A 16,845-nucleotide genomic window follows, 5' to 3' on the forward strand; every position below is an offset into this window, starting at 1 on the left:
TCAAACTAATAAAAAGGTCATTAGGCAAAGCAATATAAACCATATCATATCTCAAAGCATGCAATATGTAAACACTATATAAGCGAAGCAGAGAGAAGATTTACCTGCACTGTGCTGGATGCTCGAGACTTTAAGGTCTGAATTTTTTCAAAAACCAAATTGACTTTTCTCTTTGTTGCATCATCATTATCATGGCTCCTATAAAGCAGAAACGTGACAAACTTTAAAAGCATTAGTACTGAAAAAACCTGCGACAAAATTCACAGAACAGAACCATTACCTCCACAATGGTAATAACTGATCTGACCTGGCACTGTCTGACTAGGCATACTAAAAGATAATAGCCAGCCTTTTTTTATTTTATTGAATATATATATATATATATATATATATATATATATATATATATATATATATATATATGTGTGTATGGTTAAAGAGGATGTACCATGTACCAATGTGGTTCACAGTGCTTTAACTTCCACCAAGTCTAATAGGATCTGCTATTCAAACTCCACACAGGGGCACAATGCAAATGTGAACAGGGCCTTACTTGCTGCCAGTTTATTTCCTGTACTGAATTGTACGATCATAAAGAGGCTCTGAACAAATAATATAATAGACTAAATAGTGTGAACACTTCCAGTAATAACTGTAGGAGACTAATGAACTGTCAAATACACACGTTTTACATACTAATAAATGGAGGAAAAAGGTGCAGCCTGGAATGTAAAGAGGTAAGCAGTTAAATCCCAATTACCCAACAATAAAATGAGACACGTACACAGAAGATGAGTGTACATTTACTGACCCTTCTTTTAGGTAGTTAAATAGTATTTGTTTTGCTGTTTCCTCATTGGTCTGCTGTGCAAGTTGCTGCTGTCCCTTCAAAAGGTCTGGTGTCACCTGAAAACACAGAAATTGACATCATCACTCAATACATGTGCCTGAAACTTTAATTTACTTTACACAGCTTCCCTCCATTTGACAGCATATGCTATTCCTAACATATTTCTAAATCCCTTAACTCGCTAGCCCAAAAAGAGCACCAATGTCTTGATGACTAGGTGCCTCACCCTACAATCTGCTGTTCACTGCCAGTTGTTAGGCTAAGGGTACTATTACACGGGCCGATGGGGGCCCGATAATAACTGTAAAACGAGCGCCGATCTGCTAGATCAGCACTTGTTTACTGGGCCTATTATATATAGTTTAGCAAGGGCTGCATGGACATAGTTACCGATGTCCTTGCAGCCCTTGCATAAATTGTATACATTACCTATCCATGCTGCAGGGCTCCTCTTGCGCTCTGCTTCTCCCCGGGTCCGCGCTCCAGCTTCAGAGCGGCCTGTCTCAGCTGACAGGCCACTCAGCCAATCACTGGCTGTGGCGGTCCCGGACAGTAATTGGCTGAGCAGCCTGTCAGCTCAGACAGGCCGCTCTAAAGCTGGAGTGCGCAGACCCGGGGAGAAGCACAGAGGAAGAGGAGCCCTGCAGCATGGATAGGTAATGTATACAGTTTGAAAATAGTCAGCCACAGGCCGCGCACTGCTATTACACAAAGTGATGCGCGGTCGGCGCTTGACAATTATAAGTCCAAACCTATAGCAACCATTAGCTGATGATTGTTGTCATCGGCTGATTGTTGTGTTTATTACTAATAATAGGCTGGATAGGGCTAACTCAGCCGATTATCGTTCAGTGTAATAGGGCCCTAAGTGTCTTATTGCATGGGGTGATAATGTGCCCAATCAGGTCGATTCGGGCAGATATTGCCCGGTGAAATATAGACACGATCAGCGAGGAGCAGATCATGAGCTGAGCATTGTGTTACAGCACGTTAAAAAAAAATCATTGGCCACTGACCGCGCACTGCTAAGTGTAACAGAAGGTGCAGGGTTGACAGCTGATTAAAGTACAGTAATACCTCCATTCTCAAACACAATCGGTTCTGGAAGGCTGTTCCAGAACAGGCCAGTCAGAGAATCAAGCAGTGTGTTCCCATGGACAATGTAAATGCCTTTAATTATATTCTACACTCAATTGATCAGGTGCAGAGTGCCCGGCCCACAGAGTGTAAAGACTAGCAGTAAGTAGTGGTGCATCCAGCAACACTACTTAGTGTAAAGGAGTGCGGATTCCTGTCACATTCCTGGTGCAGGAAACACACGTTCAGAGCAGGAATCCTTGTCATTATGACAGGAATCTGCACTTCTTTACAGGGTGCTCCCCGCAGCTAGGAGAAGCAAGAGTGGTGCGGGAAGTTCAAACAGTTTTCTCTCTGCCTCTGCTGTGGGAAACAACTGTTTAGAGCAGGGATTCCTGTCATTATGAAGGGAATCCCTGCTTCACAGGATGTTCCTCACAGCTGAGGCAGAGAGACAGGCAGGGTGGCTGTTTGAACTTTTCGCACCACCCTGCTCCTGCAAACTGCCCCGCCCATCACGCTCCTGCAAACGTTTAAGAACAGAGTGCTACTTCTGGACAAGATTTTGTTTGAGTACCAAGCACTTCGAGTATTGAAGCGTTTAAAAAACAATGTACCACTGTGTTTAGAAAATAATAAAGATGTATACTTACCTGTCCATGCTCCCCAGTGTCCTCCTGCTTGTTCCCCGCTGACCGGAGACGCTGCCAAAGCTTTTACACTCAGCTCTGAAGTGACAAGCCACTCAGTCAATCACTGACCGTGGTGCTGTCCTGTCTCAGTCAGTGATTGGCAGCAGCTCAGCACTTTCCTTGCTGTGCTGTCACTGTTTCTCTCTCTTCTGCCTGTGCAGTACCTTGCAAACAAAGTGCAAACTCACCAACATTAACATCAATAGTAAAATACTGTAAAACACATCAGAGCCTAGTGCTAGAACGTTCAGTCTAGAGCTTTTTTTTATGACCACTGTTTCACAGCATAGCAGAGAGAAGTGCTGTCCCGTGAATGGCCAAACAAGTGAAGGGACCTGCCTGTGTGAGCACTGTTGGAAAGCAGTCCAGTTTTGGTCCCACCCTTAAATGTAAAGAGATACCTGGGCACCATGTAGAGGGCTCCACAACAGCACAGAAGGCACTAGGACTTCAATAAGGTCATCCACACATCTGTTTTGAAAACAGATCAATGTTTGAACACTTATCCATTCTAAAAAAAAAAAAAAAAAGCTAGCAGGACGTGCACTTATACAGTCCATTTTTTTTCAGAACAGAAGCTCCACTAGAAGTAAATTAGTAATTTTTTCATGAGTGACACACTGATGGGCCATCCTGGTGCCATCTGTATGTCACTGAAGCATTTCCTAACGACAGCCTGTGGCCTTTTACTGACCTATTAGTGTTTGCTGAGCTGCAAAAACGGATGCCACACTAATAATTTCTCCAGATCACCACTGATCCTGCAGAAAAAACTGATGTGTGGGTAAGGACTGTGTTTTCACAATTATGTTTTTATTGTGTTTTTTTTGCTTATATAATAAGAACCTACATTGTCTGTCTCGGCTCTGCAATGTGATCACTGTTATCAGACTGTTCATAGACTGGTGCTAAATAACAATTTGGCTGCTGCTTCTCAAGCTCAAACTAAAAAAAATACCTGCATTTTAGTACATTTTCTCTGAAACACAAATGTGGAAACACAGCCACTCCTCCATTAATAAGAGTTGACAAAGGGCCCACAAACAGCATCCCATTATATCAGATAATACTGCACAGCATATTTTAAAAAACTGCATTGGCAATGTGCCGGTTTTGTCCATTCAAACCCCTTAGCAAGTTCCACTCCCATGTTCTTCTAGCTAAAAATGGCTAGTACATCATCATTTCTATGACAATATAGCCAAGTCCCAGGGATGCAAATGTTTCCCTTGCACACATCACAGTGCTTACCACTTGGCCACTTTAATGCATCAAAATACGAAACTGGAAGGATGGTAATGGCATGATGATGAAAGCTATGATGAAGGATTTCTGTGCATTTAAAAATGGATAAATACATTTTCAACAGATAAAGTGCTATTTCTTCCTAACTTTAGGATGTCTGAGGCCACAGCACCCCAACAATGTATCGGGGCAGCCAGACAGTCCTCCTATATACAAGGGAGGCACGCTGCAGGCCTAAGGCATGAATGCTCTGAGCCAACTATGGATTCATTAAAGCTACTTAATGGTACTGGTGGTTTGGGGGGGGGGACTCAGCAAAGATTCACTTTAAGCCCTATTACATCTCATTTTCAGGCTAGGTCACTAGTATGACGGAAGTATGTATAGGTATAATGCAGAGTACCAACCAATGACTTTAATAGGCCAAACACAGAATACTTGTGAGTACACTTTGGAGCCCCACATTTAAAAGACAAACCAAGCAAAATCTAAAGTGTAGTAAGTTTGGTCCATTAAAGTCAACAAACGTGCTAAGAGTACACTACAGTATACACTCAAAACATCTTTATGCCAGTTTCTGGATGCATAACAGTGACATAGCCCAGAAAAGAGGTGAATGGTGGCTTAGCCAATCCAAGTGTGCATGCTTATGGTGGGAAGAGAAGAAATAGCTGATGGCTATTTTATGTTATGATGTAATAAGTTTTGCCATGCCTTCGAAAGTTCCTAAATAAGTATACAAGCTCAGAAAAGTAACTGTTGTAGACATTCAGTGCACAGAAGAAAAGAAAATACATTTGTGCAGAAGGAAAACTTATATATTGGAGAGCTACATGGAACCCTGCAGATCAGCAACAGCTTCTAACCTGTTTCCATTAGTTTATCACTCCTGGCTTCACCACAGGAACAAATTCTTATGGTTGTGACTTTATCTTTGCAGTAACACATTTAGAACAAAGCATTAAAAGAAAGATATATTTAACCATTCAACAGCTGAACAAGTGACTGAAACAGGATGAATTCTTTCTTAAAAGGGAGGAACAGAGGACTTCGGAAAGTCCTTCAAATCACATGTACATTCTCCACCCTACTATGTACATATGTTTTCATGAGATAGACAGATGGGTGGAGTAGTGATTAGTAATACAGCCTAAGAAGACCATGATTTGTCATCTGTGCCCTATCAACAGGAATAGGAAAAACCATGACAGATTTTTGAGGCTACATAAAAGTGCTAATCTGGATTTTGGAGTTATCCAGCATTTTAATTTCTTTTATATATTGCTGCTCTGTTGGTAAACTCAATAAACTCGTAATACTTTCCTCTCTGTGCTCCCCCAGTATCCCGATGCAGCCTCTCCAGTATCCCCCATTGAATGCAGCTTTTCTGCTTCTGAGACAGTACAGCGCCACGGCCAGTAATTGGCTAAGGCGTCTGTCACTCCCAAGACAAGTCTTAGCAGAGCTGCAGTTAGTGGGGACACCAGAGAGGCAGCATCGGGACACCGGGGGAGCGTAGAGAGGTAGGCATAACAGGTTTATTATGTTTAGGGCAGCAGTATATAAAAAAATTTTGGATATCACCTTTAATGGTTCATCCACACATTTGGGATGTATCACAGACTGAACAATTCTTACGGTCCTTCCTGTATCATAATTCACTATGGCACGGCCGTGTCAGTTCAGTAGTGGAGTGTTTTAACTGTTTCGGAGCTCACTGCATCATATTGTAATAGGTGTAATAAGTGTTCAGTCCGTGATACACATCCAGCATGTGGACTGTATATCATGGATATGTGAATGCAGCCTTAGGCTCTACTTACATGTCTGTAATATACGGACTGTAAACTATGGACTGGACCTCGTAACTCCCAGCATCATCATTCATTATGATACAGTGAGCTAAAAAAAAAAATTTAAATCTTCCTGCAAATGTACTGACACAGCCGTGCTAAGACGCCCTCCGATTGCTAAATACACCCTGTTTCCCCGAAAATAAGACATCCTCTGAAAATAAGGCATAGTGGAGGATTTACAGGATAGCTTAAAATAAGGCATCCCCCCAAAAGTAAGACCCCCGCCACCACCAGGGTTATGCTGGTTTGTGATGACAACTACTGTACAGTATATAATAAATATTCTTTTTTTTTTTTTTTTTTTTCCAACAATAAGTGGGAATTCTCCATGGAAAAATAAGACATCTCCTGAAAATAAGATACAGTGCATATCTTTGGGAGCAAAAATGAATATAAGACACAGTCTTATCTGGCATGTTGCAGGAGACCGACTCCATCCAATGCAAGTCTACAGAGACTATCTCCCGCTACAAGTTGGATCAAGCAACGAGCCAGGGAGTTAAAAGGGTTATCCAGGATTAGAGAAAACCATTACTTTCCTGCAAATGTACCACCACTAACCTCAGGTTGTGTGAAGTATTACAATTCAGCTCCATTCACTCCAATGGAACTGAGCCATAAAACCCACACCCAAACTAAGGACAAGGGTGGTGCTGTTTCTAGACAAAAGTGACCATGTTTTTCTAAGCCTGGACAACCACAAGCGCTCCTCCTTGATAGATATATATAGTGATCAGTGGGGGTCTTAGAACCAAGACTCAAACCCGTTGACATTTGTGTAACATGTCAATTTTTTTTTATAAATAACAGTAATGCTTTACGCCATAGACGACTCTAAAGAAGGCCTGGACACTTTATTCTAAGGGCCATAAAATTACTACAAGTGTGCTCAAGCGGAGCTTTTACCATTGAGTTTGACAGAACTAAAAATTTCCTTTCTTGAGCCATTTTAAGCTCTAAAACTGCTATTTTTATAGTTCATAAAGCACCAATGAAATTGAAGATGGTAGATGGTAAATAAACTGGTGCATATGGAATTAGCTGGCTGCATGAACTATTTTTTCACACCTGCTATAAAAAACTAACATGAAAGAAATGAATAACTCAATTAATGGTCATTCTAGCAACAAATCCCATTGTTATAAATAGTTTCAAAACAAGACTACTAGAAAAGTGATGACATGACAGGAATAACACAGTGTCCTAAATAATTATACTTTGAAGAAGGTAACTAGAGAGGCTTTTATTCTGCCCGGCTGGCATATTGCCCTCTAGTAGTCATTGGACAGACCGGCTACAGCAAAGTGATTAATGAGATTGACAAGGCATTTATTAAAATGATTGGAGCACAGCAGTAGCTCGGGATTTCCATAACAGCCAAGTTTATCAAAGTTCATTGTGAAAGGGCAGCACTGAGCTCATGTTATTGCCCATTAGGTGGCCGTGCCTCGACTGCTGGAAAGCAGCCATCTTGTCCTAGCGGCCTGTTTTCTCACTAATCCAACAAGCCAAGCAAACTTCCTGGCTTTCAGGCTAGGAAAGGAGCTCTTTAGTAAAATATTTTTTTTCCCTAAAATAAGACCATGCATCCGAAGAATGTTCTTTGTTGTCCATATCAACCAGTCTCAGTCCAGCTTTACTTTTACAAGGACTCGTGAATATTTGAAAGCCGAGCTGTGATTACCTGCTATGGGCAACAAAGAACATTCAAACGTCTGTAAAATCTGTCTGCGATTGTGGATAGACTACAGACCTATTCATTTGATTGGCCCCATTCACATGCCTTTACATATTACAGGACTCTGATCCCTGCTGCAGAAAATACTGGCCAAACCTAGTACAGACCACAGTTGTGGCCCAATGAATCCATAGTGCTTTCTGTAGCTACCGGTCCACAGTTATGGACGTGTGAGTGAGGTCTTATTGTAAGATCGTTTGACCCTTAGATTCTTGATTTTCTTTTACTGTAACCTGGAAATGGTTGGTATAAAATACCTGCCTCCAGCAGAACATATAGTACTGAGCTTGGTAGGAAATTAAGAGGCCAGAGCTCTGAGCACTGCAACCCCTTAAAAAACGTATGTATATTGATTTTGACTGTATTATTTCTCAATAATTAGCTGAATCCATCATCCTGGGTTGTCTCAAGCCAAACTCAAAATACATTACCCATTAAATGTAAATATTAGCACTAACCTGTGCACTTTGACCTGAATTGTGTGCATTCACCTTCCTACTTCCCTCATCAGATGGGACAGCAATTCTGCTCTGTAATTTTAGTGTAGATGTCATAGTTGTAAGATCGTCATTACTTTTGCTTTGTCTTGGAAGTGTGGCTGAATCCATTTGATCCGTGGAGGTTACTTTGTTATTCTGAGTGTCTTTTTGATAGGGTAAAGAACTGTAGTTTTGTCTATTGACACTTTCGAATGGTGCAGTTTGGCTGGCAACGCTTCCCGTGGTGTTCTGTCTCTTGAAGGGTAGTTTATAATTCTGTGTGTGTGATTTCTGTTGACAGATCTTTGATGGCCTCAGCAAATGTTCATTTGATTTCCCCAAATTCTTACTAAACTCATTTAAGTAATCTGTATTGCCTTGAAGGCCAAAGGGTAATGCACTATCCACACTTCTTGCCCTTTTTCTGTCCTCTGGATTTATCCTATTCCGTCTGGCTGATCTGCCTCTTCTTTGCATAGAAATACTTGAATCAAATTTTTCAATCAATTCATCCACTCCTGGAATGCACCCAGTATCGATATCACGGCCTGTCCCAGGTATAAAAGGAATATACCTCCGGTTTTCATGTCGGTTTACATTGTCAGCATAGATCGCATCTTCTTGCTCTTCTAGCCAAAATTTTTGCAAAGAATGAGACGAGGTTGCAGTTGTTGAAGAACAAGACGACCTACGGGATCGAGATCCTTCGAGAACTGGCCCAGATGAATCTTGTCTTCTGAACTGGAGAACATCAGGTCTGGTCTTCTTAGATTCAGTCGTGGCTGTAGAATTTGTGCTATATGGTGATCCATTACTAGAAGTAAAAGACTCCGAAGTACAATTATCACTAGTACTGCTTAAAATACTGGTGTTATCCACTGAGGATTTTTCTTGGTTTTCTTGCTTGGCAGAAGTGTCCTTGCCAACCCCCAGGTTGGTGGATATATTTTTTACAGCCGGCTCTTTCTGCAGGGACATAAAAGGCACATAATCCTTCTTGTTTTCTTTTTCCGTGGGAGATATTGTTATTGTACTTGTGGAAATCTTATAATTGTCTATAGTCAATGAATGTCCGTTTGGATCATATGGTTTTAAAAGCTCAGGATGTCTTTGGAAATTTAACATGTTTGTTTGTAGGGGTCCTTCCTTAAATTCTGAAGAGCTATTTCCAGAAATTACATAGCTAATTTTATTTGATGTATTAATCCCTGGTTTGTATGGATTTTCTGGGAAATCCTCATTACTGTCCTTTTGGCTATTTTGACTGTCTTTTGAACTCAGTACTGATCTGCTTTGAGAAAACCGATCCGTTTCAGGCATAGAAACATTTCGTGAAACATGTCCCTCTTTATTATTTAGAACAATAAATGGATGGCCATCAATTCCTTGGACTCTGATGCTTACTCCGTAGGAACCCTCGGTTACATTTTGAGAATTTCTTATTTTCCTTTTCTTGTCTTCATTATGTTGGTTTAAAACAAGAGCGTCTTTTGGTCTATATTTAAAATTAAAACGGGGCTCCATTACCACTGACTTGTTATAGCCTGCAAAGACAAAAACTAGATTAATTCAGTTCCAGGGTTTACATGCATCCAAGCTTAAAGTACTAGCTTTAAACAGCCCTTACACTCAATATCTATACACAGGATTTTGAAATTATTTTTTTGCTGGTCTAAATAACAAGTATTCACTTTGGAACACCCTCTTACAGTTTACAAATAGAAGTAATATACAGTACATATATAGGTCGGTAACTTTACAAATACTGTATATAGCATTAGTTATATTCTGCTGGTCCCAAGTTACAGTCTGTATTCACAGTGCTACAGAATTCAGTGCTGAAATCTCTTAGTATTCACTTCGGTGATTTACATTGTGGGATGGCTCCTCTGTGCACCTGATACTATTATAATCATGGCCAAATCTGACAGCACACTCCAGCGTCATAGAAAATCATTTACCTAACCAGTTCACAAAACTGACTATACTAGAAGCCAGCTGCAGAATGTCTTGTACATGCTATTGTGGATGGAATGTGTAGGTGTGTCATCCAACTTCTATGTTCATACCATCAACTACAAGAAAGGCAAAATTATTTATTTGGGAGTCAAATTGTGGTTTACTCTTGGCAAGCAACCTATCATTGCATTATCGGAGACAGCCAGGAACATTTCTTGCTGAAAAGTTGATAACACAGCAAATGTTTCCAGCTGCTAAATTCCATTTATGAACACAAATCAGAATCTCTCCAATCTATCGGTGGAAGGGCCACTTTAAGAGCTATATAGTCTGTACAGAGAGTCTGTTTAATAAACATTAATGAGGCATAAACGTGGGCTGCGGAACGGAATGCAGAGCTCTCAGCATCATGGTACATTATGATGCTGGGATCTCCAAAGCAGTTTAAATCTTTAACCAGCTGTGTCAGTACTGTAGCACAAAGATTTTAACCGATTTAAGCACAGACTGTAATCACGGAACATGTGAATGCCCCCTAAGACATTTAGGTGTCCTCAAATTATATAATACAACAGAATACACTTCAAAAATTTGCAAATATTATACATGCACTGCCGCTAAAGCTAGTACATGTACAACTGCAGATGCCCCCCCCAAAAATGTGTACTCTACTCATGATGGTCATCTACATTTACAGTGGCTGTAAAAGACTAAACGTTAAATGAATGTTCATTTAAAATTCAGCAAAAAAAAAAAAAAAAAATAATAATAATCTTTGGATCAAAATTGCTCACTCAGAAGCCTAAAGGTGTGTGCATTTTTATTTTTCTGTTGTAAATGCGGAAACTTATTCTGCTTGGCTTCTCTAAAGTTTTTGAACCAATTTTTGGACAATTCATATCACTAAATATGAGAGCTCTCTAAAATATAGATCAAAAGTGGATTACAGAATGAAACAATGTCTATATTTGAGGGTAGACAACTAGAAAACAACATGACAAAAAACAGTAGAACAACATATATGAAGCAGCTGATGAAGTCAATCAATTTGGTGCAAATTTTTGCACAACTCTTTTTTGCACAAAAGTTTGTGACTTTATAGAACACACCACAACTAATGCCACTTTAGATGCAAAAAAAAAAAATATCTTTTGTTGTCATCTGAAGACACATTTATAAAATTTGATTCAGGCTCCGAATTTACCACACTATGGGGGACATTTACTAAGGAGCCTAATTTGTGACTCTTCTAATGAGGATAGGTGTATACAGTATTGTTCTAATATCTTGTGACTGTTTATTAAAATGTAGCACTGCCATAGTGAATGTAAAAAGATGCAAAAAAGTAAAAATTGGGCAAGCATATTCACCTGGTACTGACCAGACGTAGGCCTGCACATGTTTGTGCAACTTTTTAAAAAGTCAGAAATGATAAACTGGGTGCTAATCCCGGATAATGCAAATTTTTTGGTCAATACTCAAAACGGGCAGATTAAAAATAAGTTGCATCTGAAAAATATTTGCCTGTGGAATACTGATTCATAAATAGAACTTAGACCAAAAATGGGTGAAAAATCCATTTATTCACCTAAAAATGGGTGCAAAACCCTTAATAAATTTTCCCCATAGACTCCAGTCCAGAGCAGACTTCAGAAATCACAGATTTTCTTTTACTTTTTTTGCCCACTTGTGAAGATGTTCCATGCAACAATAACAAACACGCTAGGGAACATCTACAAACCTGACTTCAAAAACCCTGCAAATACCCCCACCCCCGGGTAATCTGCATAATTATGCCTAAAATCATCTAACAAAAGAAACTTATACCCAACAAATCTGTGCTGCCTAAATACAGAGAAGGCCAGCAATTTATGGTCCAATGTTGGAACTTTGTTTCAAAGAAAAAAAATGTCTGAATAAGTATAGGTTATGGGAAACTTCTATCATATCCATATAAACACATTAGTAGAAAAGATGCTACAAATATATACATTTTAGGCATTTAAACCCCAAAAAGCTAAGTATCAGAATACAGTCTACCGAATTCACCAGATGAAGAGATACAAGGTTTTTTACATAAACTAAGTTTACCATTTGTAGAGGTTTTTTTTCCTTGTTGTTCTTTTTTACACTTTCCCTGCGGCTTAAACCTACTCCCCCTATATTTCAGTATTATATGCAATGGGGTCACATACTTTGCATAACTTGACTTGTCATTCATTTATAATGTTGGAAAAGAGGTTAAGAGGTTATATATTGGTATGGTACAACATGAGAATTTAAGGGGGGAAAAAGTAAATATGCTAACAGGGAGTCTATTCCTCTGCAGACCCACTCCAGTCATCCACTACACTAAATGAAAAAACAAAATATATATATATTACTTACCTTAAAACTCTGCTGGGGATAGGTGGCTCTCTTTTTGTCCGTCTACCAGCATTTAAAAGCACAACCAGCCCCCCTTAATATAGTAACCACTAGATGAACACACTCCCATGAAGATCCAGCCGTCACCTGCTCCTCAATGCAGGACTTTTTGTGTTTATCTACAGGAGTAGTGTATTTACGGCATACGAGGTGTGATTCTCACGTGTGAATAATGTTAGAAGGATCTGTATATGATGGAAATAAAAAGCTAAGGGATATAAAAAGCTAAGGGATAGACAAACGTCTGGATGACTGGGAAATATAAAAATAAGAACTAATAAACTGCAGGAATAGGATGGAAAACAATGACAAATAATGGGCCAGGAATGTGAAGCATCAGCCTCTCGGTGTGACTCAATACAGCGATTTACAGCCCAAATATTTCACATTAATAGTATATAACCCAGGCCACGTCAGCCCAAGATCATAAGTAATTATATAAGCAATCCTAGCTAAACTGGTATATAGTGCGCACATGCCTAGTTGGTGACTCAGTGAATAAACATGGCAATATATACATAACAATAATAATATCTGGCAGGCTTATATACAACTTTCTGTATTTTTATCCCCTACAATAAAAGTGTAAAAAAAAAAACAATAATACAGCTCAGAGTTGTTCATAGGTGATCCAGTACAGATGTATAAAGACGTCACAGGGTCACAGGCTACATCAACAATTACCATCATAACTGAACACAACCCTGGTTCTGCCTTTGCTTCTAGTCAAAACATTCACAGAAGTACCTCTGTAAGAGGTGTGATCAGCATTTAGGGTGCTTTACAAGATAACTTCCTTATATATACACAAAACAGGAGAATATATATATATATATATATATATATATATATATATATATATATATATATATATATATATATATATATATATATATATATATACACACACACACACACACACATACATATATATATATATATATATATATATATATATATATATTAGATAGACATACACACAGCAATGGCAGCAGATCGCTGCAATCTAGATCTTTGACTTTTCACAATGTTGAAAGACAACAATCATCCAACATTGTGCATAACAGGTAATTTTCTATTACGCGAACACAAATCACTTTGTGTAATAGGGCCTTTAGGGAATACTGCTGCCATAAAGGGGTGTCTGTGACAATGCTTAGGTAGGTGGTACATGTCAAAATAACAACCATATGAATTCTGAGACCCAAAGCAAAAACAGCGATCAGCAAATCAGTGATCACTGCCTCTACCGTTTTACCTTCTTTCTCTATGGGTGACGTACACAGGGGCGGTCCTGGCATTTCTGGGGCCCCAAGCAAAGTTATGTCTGGGGCCCCCCCCTCGACATGCGTTCCAAAACAATAGACCGCTGTGTGTTGCCCCCAGTAGTATATACCCCTTGTGCGCTACCACCAGTAATATATACTCCTTGTATGCTGCCCTCAATAGTATATACCCCTTGTGTCCTGCCCCCAGTAGTATATACCCCTTGTTTGCTTCCCCCAGTAGTATATAGACCCCTGTGTGTTCCCCAGTTATATATAGCCCCCTTTGTGCTCCCCCAGAAGTATATAGACCTCCTGTGTGCCTCACAAGTAGTATATAGACCCCCTGTATGTTCCCCCAGTAGTATATAGACCCCCTGTGTGCTCCCCAGTAGTATATAGCCCCCCTGTGTGCTCTCCCACTTGGATATAGACCTCCTGTGTGCTCTACAAGTTGTATATAGACCCCATTCTGCTGCCCCAAGTAGTATATAGACCCCCTGTGTGCTGCCCCCAGTAGTATATAGACACCTCTGTGAAGCCCCAGTAGTCTATAGCCCCTCTGTGATATAGCCCCCCTGTGTGCTCCCCCATTTATATAGACCCCCGCTGTGTGCTCCCCCTGTGCGCTCATTACGAGTGCTTATAGTTACAGTTCAGATGGCAGCAGCGAGCGGGGCAGCGACCCTGTCCAGCGGTCTTGAGCATAAGAGCGGGGCGTGGGGGCCCCCCTGGATGTTGGGGGCCCCAAGCGATCGCTTGGTGTGCTTGGTGCCAAAGACCGCCACTGGACGTACACATACTCGGCCATGTGCTGCAGTTCCTTTATTTTTAAGATCGATGAGGGTCCCAGATTTTGGACCATATGTGATGATAAAGCAATGGCATATCCTATAAATATGCCATCACTTTTAAATATCAACCAGCTGCCATAAGGTTAGCCATCCAATCACATTGTTGATCTGTAAGGACATACACTGACACCTACATTCATGTATTATCCAACTAGTGATGCAATTTTTATATCAGTAAAGTAAAAACAGTACAAACACATTAATAAACTGCTGCAGGGCACCAAAATGCCCAAACGTCATTGACCACAAACCACAAACTGATCTCAAACCACACAGACTAAACAAGCAGATACAAAAAAAGCTACCAGGTTTCATGTACTGCATGTTGATCAAACTAACCACTATTTTACTGCACTTTTATTTCCGTATGTTCTAAGAAAGGTGTGTACAAACCTAAAAAGTATTGACATTATGCCTACATATAAATACGTAGATTACAAGAAAAGAAAACATATGTGTATAATTTTGTCTATGGAGAGAGCAAGCAGACCTATATGACCATAAGGCCTCATTCACACTTTGTCTTCTTTGAAGCCTGAGGCTACATTCACACGTTACGTGTTCCGCACGGAACACAGACGTAGAATGCCTGTAATGGACTCTCCCCCGCCCGGGCAGCCTCTGTGATAAGATGCTCGGAGCAGGGGAACTGTGCGGGTATATGCCGCAGGGCTGCTTCATTACAGTGAATGTAGCCTAAGGCTGGGTTCACACTACGTATATTTCAGTCAGTATTGTGGTCCTCATATTGCAACCAAAACCAGGAGTGGATTAAAAACACAGAAAGGCTCTGTTCACACAATGGCGAAATTAAGTGGATGGCCGCCATATAACAGTAAATAACGGCCATTATTTCAATACAACAGCCATTCTTTTAAAATAACAGCAAATATTTGCCATTAAATGGCGGCCATCCACTCAATTACAACATTGTGTGAACAGATCCTTTCTGTGTTTCTAATCCACTCCTGGTTTTGGTTGCAATATGAGGACCACAATACTGACTGAAATATACATAGTGTGAACATAGCCTTAAACTGCATAAAAAGCATATTTAAATAAATAAATATATAATTTAACACAACAGACAAAAAATACAACATAAATGGCAAAATGGCAATTGGGACAAAAAGTCACAAAATCCAACATACCCATAAATGACAGGCTACGTTTTATATATATATATATATATATATATATATATATATATATATATATATATATATTATATATTATATATATATATATATATAGCAAAAAGCAGGGCTGTGGAGTCGGTAAGCCGCAGCTCCGACTCCAACTCGGGACTCCTGAATTTTATAAGGACCGACTCAGACTCCCAACTCCTTTATAAATGGCCAGTCATATACCAGGGGAGATATTTATCACACTGGCTCAGCCACTTCTTCCTAATGTCCTACATGATCCTGGGGCGACTTCTGAGGGAATAAGGAAAGATATAAAGCAACTTCTCCTGTGTGCAGTGTCTCCAGCCTCAATGTCCTGAACAACTCAGAACTAGACTTGATGGAGCAGGTGGTCTTTTCCTGCTGACAATCTTCTATGTTTCTAACTAAATATTCACCATATACACAGAAACACTGCTAACAATGCCAGATACCTGTAATATAGAGGTCATCCATAGTGATATAGAGAGGGGTCACACATAATGATATAGAGAGGGGTCAAACATAGTTATATATGAGGTCACACAGTGATATAGAGGTCACACAATGATATAGAAGGTCACTGTGGGGGCAGGCAATAGCACGCACACACACAGCCTGCTGCAGCCATAGCACACACAAACACACAGCCTGCTGCAGCCATAGTGTGCACACACACACAGCTTGCTGCAGCCATAGCACACACACACACACACACACACACAGCCTGCTGTAGTCATAGCACACACACAGCCTACTGCAGCCATAGCACGCACACACACACACACACAGCTAAAGCCATTGAACACTGAAGAAAAACACACAATCTTCTCCCAGAGAGAAAACCCCACACTGAGGACAGAGGTTACTGCTACACTACTTATGTCTTCTCCTCCTCCTCTATATTACACAGGATATCTTCATATTACACTGCTGCTCATATACAGTCATCCAGCATCCAGGAAGAGAACAGCACAGATCTTCCCCCACACAATGGACTCTTCCAGCTTAGAAACAAACTGCCAAATAGTGACCGACAACTTTTCCATGGCCCCCACTTTATGTAATAGGGCCAGTGTCCTATTAGAATGTTGCTCATAATATATATTCAAGAGCAAAACTTGTAAAATTCATATCAAAATTCAATTCTACACTTTTTAAAGAGGACCCGTCACCCCCGGTGACAGGGTAACAGGCTCCTGACCCCCCCGTTAGAGCCCCCTATACTCACGTGATC

General features: G+C 40.2%; 1 protein-coding gene across 3 annotated transcripts in view; it reads right to left on the reverse strand.

Annotated features, from left to right (window-relative positions):
* The window catches only part of CGNL1 (cingulin like 1), an 81,863-nt gene that overhangs the window by 54,188 nt on the left and 10,830 nt on the right, over positions 1 to 16,845 (reverse strand). For 2 of the 3 annotated variants that reach the window (XM_069982341.1, XM_069982334.1), the window contains exons 2-4: positions 7,917 to 9,481; positions 812 to 906; positions 105 to 198 (exon numbers count right to left, since the gene is read on the reverse strand). In XM_069982341.1, the coding sequence (XP_069838442.1) occupies positions 105 to 198; positions 812 to 906; positions 7,917 to 9,461 (1,734 nt within the window). In that variant the 5' untranslated portion in view covers positions 9,462 to 9,481. Of the gene's footprint in view, positions 1 to 104; positions 199 to 811; positions 907 to 7,916; positions 9,482 to 12,284; positions 12,410 to 16,845 lie in introns of those variants that run through there. The other variant, XM_069982350.1, reaches the window with a different exon arrangement.

The sequence above is a fragment of the Dendropsophus ebraccatus genome, chromosome 1 (genome assembly GCF_027789765.1).
Source record: "Dendropsophus ebraccatus isolate aDenEbr1 chromosome 1, aDenEbr1.pat, whole genome shotgun sequence".
NCBI lineage: Eukaryota > Metazoa > Chordata > Amphibia > Anura > Hylidae > Dendropsophus > Dendropsophus ebraccatus.